Here is a 12,757-nt window from a genome sequence, read left to right on the forward strand (position 1 = left end):
GTGGGAGTCGAGAGAGTGTGGCTCCATCTTGGAAGGGTTCTGTGGCTGAGTGAATTTGTTGATTATACCAGGATGAGAGATTCGAAATCCGTAATGATGAACATGTTGTGAATATTCCCCATATCTCCATGTTCAAGCTCAGCCGGCTCTCGTCGCCGCCTTTCAGAGTCTCCGTGACCGCAATGCTGTTGAGTCCTCTCTCAAGGTCGCATAGATACATGATGATAGTCCAACACCGCTAAGTGTCATGCGCAATACTCAGCACTCGGCATAATGGAAGCTCCCTAGACAGAAACACAGTATTATGGAGTCCCGTAATTAAACCTCCTAGCCGAGGCAAGACGAGACAGTGACACCTTGCGTGATTCGGTGGACCCCTCCCCCCCCTTCTCGGCTTATCGTACCCCAAAAGGCCGGCCATCTTGATCTGCACCAAGAAGGGGGGGAGGGACACTCGGCTCGTTCGGCGCAAAGTTCCCGACAGGTTCGCGATGACCACCCCTGAGGCAAAGGGGGTAGTCGACTGCGGGCAAAAGACGACGAGCCAGCCGGTGGGTCTCTGCAGGAAGGACGGACGATAACGGCCTGCGGGGTTTGTTGGAGTAGCTCCAATGACCCCGATTGCCGCCCCGTTGGAGGCGCCGGCATCGCCTTTTCGAATGGCCGAGTCGTGTGCACCCTCTCCCTCTCCACGATATCGGTCGAACTCTCTCCTGAACAGGCAGAGAGTGGCAGATGACGTTGTCTTGTTGCATTTGTGTGTGTGTGTGTGTCCGGACCGGGTTCTTTTTGCCGGGTTCATATTGGGGTTTCGGAAGCACATACGGATACACACACGGACCAAAGCGACCCTGGCATTCATCCATCTCAACATCCCTCCCAACGTCCCTGGTCGGTTCTGTTTAGCCGTCGCAGACCGGAGTCGCAGCTTTGTCTCGTCAATCTGAACTGTTACTCAACCGCGAGAAAAGGAAATAGAACAACCCAAGACAATATCGCATAGCTTCGGGAGTCCAGCAACAATCAGTCCGTTCACAATGTCGACGGAACCATACAGGTTGTCAGCCACACAGGCGTCGGCCAAGATTCGGGCCGGGGACCTGACCGTCGAGGAATACGCGCGCTCGCTGCTCTCGCGTATCGAACAGAGGGACCCCGTCGTGAAGGCGTGGGAGTACATCAACCCTGACCAGGTCATCGCGCGGGCCAGGGAGCTCGATGCGATACCGCCCGAGAAGCGCGGCCCTCTGCACGGCGTCGCCGTTGCTGTCAAGGACGTCATCTACACCAAGGGTCAGTGGGCGGCCACTCTTCGCGATGCGCCCGGCACGCCGCTCACGTCGTCACAGATATGCCCACCCAGCACGGCTCGCCGATATACGCCGGAGACGCGCCAAAGGTCGACGCCGGATCCATCATCGTGTTGCGACAAGCCGGCGCCTTGATCCTTGGTATGTTCGGTGCTGAGAATATAGACAAAGAGAAGAAGGGAGGCTTCTGACGCTCGACAGGCAAGACGACGACGACCGAGTTTGCTGCGACCGTCCGAGGCCCGAAGACGGTCAACCCGCACGACACGAGCCGGACGCCTGGCGGTTCATCGTCGGGCTCGGGCGCCGCCGTCGGAGACTTCCAGGCCCCGATCGCGTTAGGCACGCAAACGGGTGGGAGCACGATCCGGCCCGGGTCGTTCAACGGCATCTATGCGCTGAAGCCGACGTGGAACTCCATCAGCCGGGAGGGCCAGAAGATCTACTCGCTCATCCTGGACACGCTGGGCTTCTTTGCCCGTAGCGTCGAGGACCTGCAGCTGATGGCTGATGTGTTCGACCTGCAGGACGACGAGGCTCCCAAGCCCGACTTCTCCGTGAAAGGCGCCAAATTCGCGCTTATCAAGACCATGGTGTGGCCGCAGGCGGGACCTGGGACGCAGTCGGCCATCGCGAAGGCGACGGAGCTTCTGAGGAAGCACGGGGCCGAGGTCGACGAGGTTGACTTCGCGCCGGACCTCCGGGACCTTCCCGCATGGCACGGCACGGTGCTGCACAGCGACGGGCGCCCGAGTTTCCTTCCGGACTACCGCGCGGCCAAGGACCAGCTCGACGAGTTTCTGGCCTCTCACGTCGACAACACGAACAAGATTTCCAGGGCGGCGCAGCTGGAGGCGTTCGACAACATTGCCATGGCGCGGCCAAGGGTCGACAAGATGCTGGGCGAGTACGACGCCGTGCTGGTGCCGAGCGTCGTCGACGAGGCGCCCGTGGGCACCGCCAGCACCGGGAGCGCGGCCTTCAATGGGCTCTGGACGGTAGGTCGACGTCTTGCAAGCGTCTCGTCTCGATATGTCACTGACAAGCCTCCCAGGCGCTTCACGTTCCCGTCGTCAACATCCCGGGCTTCAAGGGTCCGAACGGGATGCCGGTGGGGGTCTCGCTTGTGGCGCCCCGATACCACGACCGTCACCTTTTGACCGTGTCCAAGGCGGTTGGTGAAATATTCGAGGCCGAAGGCGGATGGAAGTCGGCATTGTAGACTACAAGACGGGTTGCTGGGCCGCTATACTCGATGAATGGACAGAATGACAGCATTGAATGGGTCGAAGCCAGGGCGACATCTTGCCCACGAACGAATGGGTGGGAGCGTAGTGTTTAAGAAAGAACCTGCTCGCTTGGAGAATTTGGACGAAGATGAAGAATGAAACAGGTGAATGGAGTAAATAAACAACAACAAACTGGCAAAGGTACCGACTGCAAAGACTTTCCCGGGCATCCTCCTCATATACCTAAATTAGCCCTTGCAAACCCCCAGTCTCACTGGTGAGCCGCCTTCCCCCAGTCCTTGACCTTCTTTCTTATCCCGCGTCCCATTCTTCTCCCCTCAAGAGGTAGGCTCCGTAGAGTCCACTTCCTGACTAGGTGAATCGAACACCGACATCAGCGCATCCCCGGCTGTGCTACCGCCCATCGCATTTCCGCCCTTGACACTTCGAGAGAATCCCAGTTTCAAGGAAGCGAACTTCTTCCCAACCTTTCCGGTCAGGTCGGCCAAACTCTTCTTTTTCTTGACCGAGACAGTCATGTCTGGGTTTTTAGGCAGCTGGAGACTAATCTTCCTCAAGCCTTGAGAAAACTTCTCCTTCCCGCGTACCGTCAGGTTGTGTCCGTACTAGGAACCACGTCTCTGGTCGGTAGGCTGGGTTTTACCGCTCTGACTAGCGTCGATGTCCGCATTGGGGTCATCGTTACTGTTCCTGGGTGTTTGACTCCCCGACGGAGAGTTGTTAACTCTCGGGTCGGACTGGCCGCGGTTGTGCGAAACATCCTTGGGCTCTTGATGACTGTCGACAACTGTTTCACCCCCCGACTCAGCTACGTTGTCAGCCTCGTCGTCGCTGTCGAAGGGGTTGTCTGGATAGATGGCGGGATCAGCGCCGCCGGCCAGGCGCCACATTCTCAAGACATCCCACTGGAGGAGCAGGATATCGTAGTCGGGTAATGTATCAATATCTTCTGCCGTGATAGTGAAAGTCTGACCACTCTCGACCGGTCGCCAGGTCGTCAGGTTGACAGCTGCCACAGGACGCTCGGGATCCGGATCCTTAAGCATAGTAAGCGGGTCTTTACGAAAGTCCACTGGCGTATCGAGACGCTGGATGTCTGTCTTTCTCAACCAATGAAAGCGTAGTCGAATAGACCATTTCCCTTGTAGCTTTTGCTTCTTGGAACATCCGGCTGAGGTCTCGCTGGAATCGGACGACCACTCAGGCTCTCCCATTGGCTCCAAGGCAAAAAAGCCTCTTCCCCACCAATCGTGTAGCTGTGGGTTCAAGGAAATCATGTTCCTGACGGTGTCAACAAGGTTGACGTTGTCGCTGGCCCCAAAAGCATAACGTCCGGTCAGCTTCGCGCGGAGTTGGCGGACCCGATGCTCGCCCCACAAGATCGCCATGGCACCCAGGTGCGCATTCGTGTCAAGCCGACGCTTCAGAGAGGCGAACGGAAAGATGTGGCAAACGTCTGGGTGAGGTGCGCCTGTGATGACACACCTTTCGTTATCGCGTCTCAGAGCCTGTGGATACGTCCATGTTAGCAAAGACGGAATGAAAGTGATAGTAAAATCCAGTGCTTACGGATGTTGACTGCGATGAGTCTCGTTTGTATATGGTCTTGTCCTCAGTACCGTCCTTGGGGGCGGTCAAGCCACGAACTGCAGAAATGTCAGTTTGGTTTGAAGCTTCAAGCCATCTGATGAGCTTGATCTAAAGCCATCGGATGAGCTTGATCTAAAGCCATGGGACAAGGAGCAAGGGGGATTACAAGTCTTGAGGAGTGACGGAAAGTAGTTGCTGAACATGTTCAGCGAACCGTGTGTTTCGAACGGTTCGTTGGGATCGCGCAACTTGCCAAGCAGATTCTCCAAGTTGCTTGCCGAGGTGTTCCAGAGTCCTGTCCAGAGAGAGGCTGAGACCTGACCTGTGACTTCGGGATACAGGGCGATGAACGCATCGTACACTTGGGGGATCAGACGCATCTTGGCATCATATTCATCCAGGTAATCGGACCGTCCTGGACTCGTCGAGCATATCTTTTGCGAGCGCAGAAAGTCTCGCAGCTTCGACTCGTCGTATGCCGTGGGGTTGTGTTTCGTTTCCCCGTCGTCAGTGTAGAACTCCCGGAGGAGGTCCTGCATTTGGCGGGTTTCGGCCGTCAGGGCTTGGCCTCCTGGGAGGAATGAGGATGAAGAAGCGGACATATTCAAGTTGCACGGAGCGTCGTCTAGTGTTGCGACGAACTCGTGTGGCGATTCGATGAAGGGACAGAGAGTGAGTGTGACTGAGGGAGGACAGAAGAAGAGAAAGCAGCTCTCGGTGATGGGATGAGGAAGAAGATAGCTCAGACTGTGACCGGAGAAGAAAAGTCGGTTTTTATCTGAAGATGAGACGAGGGAAGAGAGGAAGGTTAGGGAAGTTGCTGGAGGAGGAGGCACCTACCCAGGCAGGCAAGAACCTTCGAGGAAACTGTTGGTTGACTACGTACCTGCCCCTGCAGGTACATACCCAGCGAGGTACCTGTAGATGGGGCAGCCACGCGGGAGGTGGAGCAGTTTCCCACGTGACCCACCGCACCCGTGTTCAAAGAATCTCTCCAAGGGAGGTACGTACCCAAGCAAGGATATGATACCAAGCAGCACATCACTCACTCGTCAACGACCAGCAAACGAACAATGCCGCTTAGCCTCCGTTTGTCACTCTTTTACTGCATAAAACCCTACTGCTAGATTTATTACACTTTCATGTAATTTTCAAAGGTGCCAAAGAGCTTTGGAGGGGGGGGCTCTGTTTGTGACTTACCTCTAATGCATTATCTTTGTCCCCTAAGGCATGTATCGAACCTTGACAAGTGAGCTAGCTTCCTAAATATACATACCCATATGATACGACGGACCTTGTAAGATGCAAGAAAAAGACCACCTTGTACGCGTAGGTACCTTGGTAAGACGCAACACGGCTTGGTTGGAACCAGTCCCCAATGAGTCATCAAGAAGAGAGAGTCTGGGAGAAGAAGAAGGAGAGGGTTACGTATGCTAGGTATCTATGCACCTTTGTAATTTTGCAATCTATCCCTTCGACGCTTTGTGTTCTTGTGCCAGTCTGCTCTTCTGTGTTAGCACTGATGAAGCGTCTTCTTCTTCTCCTTCTCCTTTTATTTCTCCATCTTTGCTTCCTCTAATCATCGGGGTAGGTGACGGGATTCCAACCCAGCAAATTGATGCAGATTCCTTCTCACTCTGTCCCATACTCTTCTTCAACCACGGCGAGCCTCTACCGGCCTCCACTCGCCATGGAAGCCGAAACGAGCCAGTCCACAATGCTGTGAAGAAGCAGTGCTGTTGAAAAGGAATGTATCATTATCGTGTAGTAGAAGGGGCATGGTATCTATCTAGAACATGTAACCGACCCGCTCGTTTCAAGACTTTTCCCATATCCGCATTATACGAGCGTCGCAGCATACACGCACCACAGCGCCATTGTTTATCATCAGCTCTTCAACTTCATCTTGTCCTTTTGGTCGCTCGCAAACCTCGCAAACAAAGAAAAAACAAGACTCTAGGCCCACTTGCCCAGCACGCTCATGATGACCATGCCGGCGACGAGACCGAGACCGGCGAGGAACGTGACGACCGGCCCGGTGCGGAGGAGTTCCGCGTCGTTGTGCATCCAGTCCTCGGCCCACATCTCGACGACGCCGACCCAGACGAGGATGCCGGCGGAAAGCGCGTCAAGGGTTCCGATAGCGAGGATCGTGTCGCGGTCGTTCCCATTGAAGTGCTGCAAGACGCCGATGCCGATGGCCATGCCGATGGGGGTGACGAGGGCGAAGGGCGTGGCAATGAGGATCTTCTTGACGAGGGAGAAGTCGGGCGCCTTGAGAGAGTTGAGGCTATAGGGAACCGACGTCTGTTCGACCTCGACGGTCGTTGGGCTCGCGGCCTTCTCAGTCGGGGCCAGCCGGCCTAGCTGGGCGATGCGGGTTCCCAGGGCGATGCCCTCGAACATCTGGTGGAAGAGGATGACGACGAAGAGGGTTAGGAAGAAGGTGTCGCCGGCGACAACGAGGGTGATTCCGATCACTGAAAGATGTGTTTGTCAGCGTGCAACGCCACAAAAAGAGAAAAGAAAAAAAAGAAAAAAGCCACATGTAGGAGGCGACTTACGGATGGAGTGGAAGATGATGCCGCACTCAAGGACCAGGACGGTCACGGTCTCGGGCGAGAAGCGGCTCGCGGCGCTTGGGTTGCCGGCCATCTTCTTCGTGACGATGCGCTTGCCGACGTACTCGGCCAAGAAGGACAAGAAGATGCCCGCCATGACGATGGCCGACGTCGTGGCCTCGTATTCGAGGACGCCCAGGCATTCGTTGCCAAACATAAGCTGGGCGTGGGTGTACAGATGGACGAACGCGGTGGAGATGATGATTCCGGTGCCGAACTGCTTGAGGATGAGGAAGATGGTGTGCGTCTTGGTGGGCATCCACTTGATCATGAAGATGGGGAAGTAGACGCCGAACGCGCTGGTAACGAGAATGACGAAAATGAGACCGATACGCAGCGGGATGTCGTACTCGCGGTCAACCTTTGCGCAGTTGCGCGTGCCGCTACCGGCGCTCTCGCTCTCGCCAGCGCCAACGCAGTGCTCGACACCGGCGTGGAAGTGGCAGTTCTCGCCAAGGGGCTGCTCGCCCTCGGCCACAATCTCAACGTCGTCGCCGTTGGGGGCGATGCAGAACGTTTCTGCGCCGTGGGCGTGGCAGTCGGTGAAGGCCGTCGGGATAGCGGAGGCGGCGGTGTTGGTTGGTGTGGTCATGACCTGGTACTCTGAAGTACCCCACATGCAGAATCTGAGACGGATCCGTCAGTTGCGGCTCTCGGGGTCCCACGGCAAAGGTGGACTTACACAGTGACGCCATGGAGATGGCATTCGGAGACGGCGGTGGGAGCGCCGGTGACAGTGGCAGCGGCAGCGGCAGCAGTTGTCGAGGCGGCTATGGACGCCGCAGCGCTGGCGGGCTCAACTTGCACCTCTCCATCGTCGTAGAAGCAGTACCTGACGTAAAATCATGAGCAAGGTGACAGCTAGCACTATAGCAGAAGGGGACATACAGGTCAGTGGCATGCTTGTGGCATCCCGTGTAGGAGCTGGGCAGCGCGCCGGTAGGAGTAGAAACGATCCTGAACTCGGTGGTTTCGGCCTTGCAAACCCTGTGCTGCGTGTGAGCGGCAGAGTGACGATATATACCGTCCGTGTGTGCAGGACAACAACGGGTTCCCAAGCAGGGCGCTACTCACTGGGTGGACGAGGACACGGAGCACTGTGAGATGGCTGTAGGATCAGCGCCTGCAGCGGCAGTGGTGCTGGCAGTCGTCTGCCGTGCAACGAGGGAGCCGTACGCGGTGCTCAGAAGAGCCGCGAAGGCGGCAGCAGCCGTGAGCCTGGCCATTGCGAGGTGTGGTCTCGGCAGGGCCGTCGGGAGTGCGGTTGACAAGAAGCGAATTTGGACCTTGTGTGCTGAGATGAAGCTGACAGGGCTGGTTTGCGCCGCGGGTTGTCCAGGACAGGATGCTGCTTCTGCAATTCCTCGAAGCTGCTTACTGGATGGTGCTCGGCCGGCTGTTTTATGAGAGAGAGTTCGGGGTAGAGGCGGCTAGGGCGAGGCTGGAACGACTTGGATAGGTGGTGGACGCGAGCACCTTGAGAAAAGACGAGCCGGATGTCGGGGGAAAACGCCGAGTTGGCCAACCTTGACGGAGAGAGGGGCCGGTCAGAGGGTGGGGGGGATAGTGCAGCGAGAAAAGTTCTAAAGAGGGAATAATAAGATGATAGGAAGGGTAAGGGTAAACGCTTGAAAGAAGGGAGGTTGGAGGTCGAGGAACAGGGCGATGGTCAGGTGCGGCGGATGGCGAACCCTTGGAGTGAGTTGTCAGATGGATGTATCTCACTCTTCTCTCTCCGTGTACTTCTGAGGAGATAGATGGCGCTGACAGTCGATATTACCCTTGCCTCTGCCCCCATCTCGCGTGATTTTCTTCCTTCGTCCTTCTTTCCTTACGCAACGTGGAAGTGTCTCCGAGCCATGCTTGCTAGGGTTCTTCTGTCGTCTCCACGACCGAGGCTTGGCTGCTCCGATAGTCTTGGAAACAGGCCGTGATTGCTGGCCTTGGCGATTCCATTCTCTCACCCGATAATCGACACGGCACGCCCTGGTTGCCGGGAAAAGGAAACGAGGAATCGAGGAGGGTCAAGCGCAACGGCGTAGCGAGGGGTGACGGTCGTTGGTCGTGTGGGAAACGCGCGGAACATCAGGATCGTGGGTGTATGTCTGCCTGCCTGTCTGTCTCAACTGTACATACGGATAGAGAAGAGAACGAGGCTAGAGGCGGAAAAGCGAGAAGCGTAATATGACACCGACAATCTGCCAAGGCTGAAGGACCCGTCGCCAAGGCTGAGCACCCGGATGGCCACCGGCAGGGGGGGGGGGGGAGGAAGTCGTTGTCTCCTGCCGAACTTGCTCACTAGGTGCCTAGGTAGGTAAGGCGACTAGACTACCTATACAGAAGGCGCGAAGCCAAGATGTGTATATACCTGTATCTGCACAAGGATGGCATGGACCCACATGCCTCTTTGGGCCGCGGTGTGGTACGTATCGCCCCCACTTCTAACTTAAAATAAGAACCTTGATGGCCTCGTCTTCCGCATGTCTCACTCTTACTCTCACTTTCACTCTCACTTTCATCCTCACTCTGATTCTCACTCTCACCACATCCTCACTTTCATCTCACCCTCTGACAAGGTGTGGTCTCTGTCTCTTCTCTCCGCCTCTCTCCCTCCATCTCCCTCTCTCCCTTCATCCCCCTCTCCCTCTCTATGTCTCTCGGCTCAGCCCATGTCTCCCACTCGTCCACCCGACGAACGACATCCTCCGCCTCGACTCCCCGCCAACCTTGATGGCTCACGTGTGGCAACCGCTGCACGCCAAGACAGTAGTCAACCACCGCCGACCACATCGACATGTCGAAAGCTGCCAGCTTTTTCTGACCCTTCGCCTCTGCATGACACCCTTGGCCTGCCCCCGAGTTAGCGCTGGCCGCACGAGAGTCGGGAAGAGTGAGGCATTTTCTCTCCTCCGGGCAACGGAACGAATGTGATTCTTGAGTGGTGCGTTGTGTGTGCATGGAATGTTTTGAAGGGGAGAGACACAGGCGTTCCCATGTCAGTCATCCCGCCGCCTCTCCCTGGAGTTCTCCCTCGTGCTCGCCGTGCGACGCCCATCGACCGCACACCCGGTGAAAGTGCATTACTACCCCGTAGAACCCTGGAGGTAGGCATACCTGCAAAAGATCGCCTGCGCGCGTTACCTGGCTACGTCGCAGACCGTTTGATAGCGACGGGATATGTGTCGGCGCATGGTTACATCTGCTTTTGCCGTCCCGCCCTCCAGAGCTTAACCATGCTGTCGGGTCTGTTACTGCGTCCGTGCCTTGTTGTAGTTTGCGTAGGTATGTCAAGGGCTGTTGCGTAAAGCATGGGACGAACATGAGACGGACATGGTGGAAGCGAAGCAAGCCATCGTGCATGGAAACAGTAAACGGATCAGTGGTCAGCGCCAAGCAACACACAGCCTGACACCTGGTCGGTAATATCGGTAGGCTATTATGTCTTGACGGCAAGACAATGGCCATTAATACCCAAAGGTCAACGTCAAAAGGTCCGTCTGCCAACAAGCTCCTGGTTTGTTTAATGCATTTTAATTACGTTTCCTATGCAACAATCATTACCCATCTCCCTCGGAGGGATGGGAATGAAAGCTAAAAGAAAAAGAAAAACGAAAAGGAAAAAAAAAGTACACGCCATGGGGGGCTGCAAGGATCATGAGTGTGTATCCCCTTTTTTACGATATCCCCGTTTGCCACGCCAAAAGTCACCTCCCAAGTTATGTTCATGAATCAGAATCCGCATCGTCGTAATTTGTTTTCCCCCGTCGCATGGCACACGATGCGTTTCGTTCAACGCAACTTCGACGTCTCCGCATTTTGGCCCTCTCAAAAGACAACGAGAGCGGCGACGGCAGCGACGGCGGCAGCGCCGAAGCCGGCGCGGGCCGCACCGGCCGGGAGAGCAGTCGACGTCGCAGCAGCGCCCTCGCCGCTGGCGGTGGTGGCGGCGCCGTTGGTGGTAGGCGAAGAGGTGAGAGTCGCCTCGACGGCGGTGGTGGGTGATCCGCTGGCGGCGGTGACGGGGCCCTCGCAGTGCCACTATTCCCAGAGGTTAACATCAGTCGGAAGTGTCTAGAAGAAGAAGAAGAAGAAGAAGAAGGTCTCACGTGGTCAATGTGTGCCTCGCAGCCAAAAGACTCGGTGGGAGAGGGGGCCAGAGTGTAGCTGCCTGTGCCCGAGTGGTCGTGGTCGTGGTCATCGTCATCGTGGTCGTGGTCTTTCGTAACGGTGGCGCTGGCACTGGGAGTAGACAGGAAACTGCTGGCGATCATAACGGTGGATGTTATCGCGGCAGTCGGGCGAGCACCCTCGCAGTGCTAGCAAAATCTGTTAGAACATCTCTGCAACATGATAGCTCCTCCCAAGACGCGTTGGCAATGCTCCAAGCAGGGCTTAACGGTATATCGAAGCGACGGATCCAACTAACCCAATGATCAATATGAGGCTCGCAGCCAAAAGACTCGGTGGGGGAGGGCGCCAGGCTCTCGCTCTGGGCCATGGCCAGGGTGGTGAAGCCGAAGGCGGCGAGGATCTGAGACGTCTTCATGGCGACAGTGATGGTGTTTTGTGGAAAGTGGGGGGTGGGGGGGGAGAATTCCGGGGTTTCTTCAGGCTAATGGCAGAAGCAGATGACGAATGCCAACGAATGAATGCGTTCTGCGATGTGAAAGGTGGTGGGAAGCGGTCACATAAAAGCTAGTGGTCGAGGTGAAGTGAGATTTATATGCGTGGTTGGTGTTTTTTATCCCCCCCCCGTCCAAGACACGCAACTCGCCCGGGCCAGCTGCCAAGGAGAACGGAAGACACATGAGGGTTTCCTCTTAGCACGTCTTGGCGAGGGGAAACAAGTCGTCAAAAAAAGCTGGTTGATCCGTTCGTCGTGCATGGTGAGTGTGTAGGTTCGTGTGTGTGCGTGGTTGCTTGGCCCGTTTGCCAGCCTGAATCTCGCCAAGACGAAAACCAAGTCCACTCAGAGACATGACAGGCGGTGCTCACCTTCCCTTTTCTCCCTCCTCCCAGCTTGGCATACGCAAAAAGTGCCCAGCTTGTGAGCGATCTATCAGCCAGGGATATCTGGGGAGCTCTCCGCTTCAGCCTTCACTCCAACACGTCCATCCCGACGGCCCAGTTCAGTGGTTCGATGAGGCCCCTGTTCGTCCCGTTTTGCCCAGGCGCGAAGAGGCGGGCCGGGCCATCCAGGTTCTCAGTCTCTCGGATGTCATCTTCATTTGGCCAGCCAACCACACGGCCGATGGGAAGTGATTGGTGCGAGGCTTTCATAGATCCTCTGTATCTTCAGTCTTAGTTGTGAATAATAAAGAGAACAGCAAGGCCTGCGGGGGTAGAAGAGACAAACAAAATGAGAGACCCAAGAGAAACGACGGAGATGCATACACCAGGTGCTATCAAACTCCTGACCGTGCCATGAGAGTCTTCATGTCCGGTTGACATGCGCGGAACACCCCGGCATACATAAACATCCAATGTATAATTATTGATCCAGGGTAAGATCGGACCCCAAACCGAATGGACGAGTGCCCCGTCCATGGAGAGATATTACCTCGCGCCCGACTGACCGTTCCAGCATAGGATCGTTTCCCGTTCTTGTCTCTTGTCCGTTGGGCGCTCGTCCCAGTACACATCACCCCACTGACCCCATGCCCCTCCCGTTCGAAGTCCTCGGCCCTCGTCATTGTCGGCCAAAGACGCCAGCGAGCACCGGGTTTACTGTTTGTCCTCTCCGCTCCATTGGTCGCGTCGCCGCCTTGCCTCGACGTCCCGGCGTCCGTCGTTAGGGTCAAGCGTGGGCTGCCACGGCTTATGCCGAGTCCTGGCAACACCCATAATGGTCCAGGTAGGCGCCAATATTACCAGGCCAACGGTCATAAAGTCACTTGGGTTGGCTGTTGGTAGCTGTGAAACCGTTCGTCTGTTGGTTGCCTCTTTTCACGACCGCAGCTCTCCCAGACTAGCAGCATGCGTCTCC

The 12,757-nt window shown here is 56.3% G+C and overlaps 6 protein-coding genes across 6 annotated transcripts; 2 read left to right on the forward strand and 4 right to left on the reverse strand.

Annotated features, from left to right (window-relative positions):
* Positions 1-1,037: 1,037 nt before the first annotated feature.
* Positions 1,038-2,532, forward strand: LY79DRAFT_582650 (amidase; the record flags this gene model as incomplete). Its single annotated transcript, XM_060560275.1, has 4 exons — positions 1,038-1,293; positions 1,350-1,451; positions 1,512-2,308; positions 2,365-2,532. The coding sequence occupies 4 exons, from the start codon at positions 1,038-1,040 to the stop codon at positions 2,530-2,532; spliced, it is 1,323 nt and encodes a 440-aa protein (XP_060410352.1).
* A 439-nt stretch (positions 2,533-2,971) lies between these two features.
* On the reverse strand, positions 2,972-4,838 carry LY79DRAFT_347054 (uncharacterized protein). Its single transcript, XM_060552619.1, has 3 exons — positions 4,317-4,838; positions 4,130-4,206; positions 2,972-4,068 (listed from the first exon to the last, which is right to left on the reverse strand). The coding sequence occupies exons 1-3, from the start codon at positions 4,750-4,752 to the stop codon at positions 3,166-3,168; spliced, it is 1,416 nt and encodes a 471-aa protein (XP_060410353.1). The 5' UTR covers positions 4,753-4,838; the 3' UTR covers positions 2,972-3,165.
* A 1,268-nt stretch (positions 4,839-6,106) lies between these two features.
* On the reverse strand, positions 6,107-7,997 carry LY79DRAFT_672619 (uncharacterized protein; the record flags this gene model as incomplete). The annotated part of the gene is made up of 5 exons (XM_060564078.1): positions 6,107-6,630; positions 6,715-7,397; positions 7,454-7,603; positions 7,660-7,758; positions 7,846-7,997. The coding sequence occupies 5 exons, from the start codon at positions 7,995-7,997 to the stop codon at positions 6,107-6,109; spliced, it is 1,608 nt and encodes a 535-aa protein (XP_060410354.1).
* A 1,133-nt stretch (positions 7,998-9,130) lies between these two features.
* Positions 9,131-9,737, forward strand: LY79DRAFT_347145 (uncharacterized protein). The gene has a single exon (XM_060552620.1). It carries the CDS (start codon positions 9,235-9,237, stop codon positions 9,700-9,702), a length of 468 nt encoding a protein of 155 aa, XP_060410355.1. The 5' UTR covers positions 9,131-9,234; the 3' UTR covers positions 9,703-9,737.
* LY79DRAFT_347146 (uncharacterized protein) lies at positions 9,738-10,331 on the reverse strand. The gene has a single exon (XM_060552621.1). It carries the CDS (start codon positions 10,234-10,236, stop codon positions 9,772-9,774), a length of 465 nt encoding a protein of 154 aa, XP_060410356.1. The 5' UTR covers positions 10,237-10,331; the 3' UTR covers positions 9,738-9,771.
* Positions 10,332-10,596: 265 nt separating this feature from the next.
* On the reverse strand, positions 10,597-11,317 carry LY79DRAFT_523070 (uncharacterized protein; the record flags this gene model as incomplete). Its single annotated transcript, XM_060555499.1, has 3 exons — positions 10,597-10,809; positions 10,878-11,087; positions 11,198-11,317. 3 exons carry the CDS (start codon positions 11,315-11,317, stop codon positions 10,597-10,599), a joined length of 543 nt encoding a protein of 180 aa, XP_060410357.1.
* Between the last annotated feature and the right edge of the window lie 1,440 nt (positions 11,318-12,757).

Source organism: Colletotrichum navitas (assembly GCF_030913465.1).
Source record: "Colletotrichum navitas strain CBS 125086 chromosome Unknown LY79scaffold_69, whole genome shotgun sequence".
In the NCBI taxonomy this organism is placed as follows: Eukaryota; Fungi; Ascomycota; class Sordariomycetes; order Glomerellales; family Glomerellaceae; genus Colletotrichum; species Colletotrichum navitas.

Excerpts from the sequence above, each read along its gene's own strand:
- LY79DRAFT_347054 (XM_060552619.1), bottom strand. The coding sequence starts at position 4,752 with ATGTCCGCTTCTTCATCCTCATTCCTCCCAGGAGGCCAAGCCCTGACG. Across the intron at positions 4,207-4,316 it reads TCCGTCACTCCTCAAGACTT|TTCGTGGCTTGACCGCCCCC; the intron begins GTAATCCCCCTT and ends ACATTTCTGCAG. Across the intron at positions 4,069-4,129 it reads ACTCATCGCAGTCAACATCC|GCTCTGAGACGCGATAACGA; the intron begins GTAAGCACTGGA and ends ACGTATCCACAG.
- LY79DRAFT_347145 (XM_060552620.1), top strand. The coding sequence starts at position 9,235 with ATGGCCTCGTCTTCCGCATGTCTCACTCTTACTCTCACTTTCACTCTC.
- LY79DRAFT_347146 (XM_060552621.1), bottom strand. The coding sequence starts at position 10,236 with ATGGCCATTGTCTTGCCGTCAAGACATAATAGCCTACCGATATTACCG.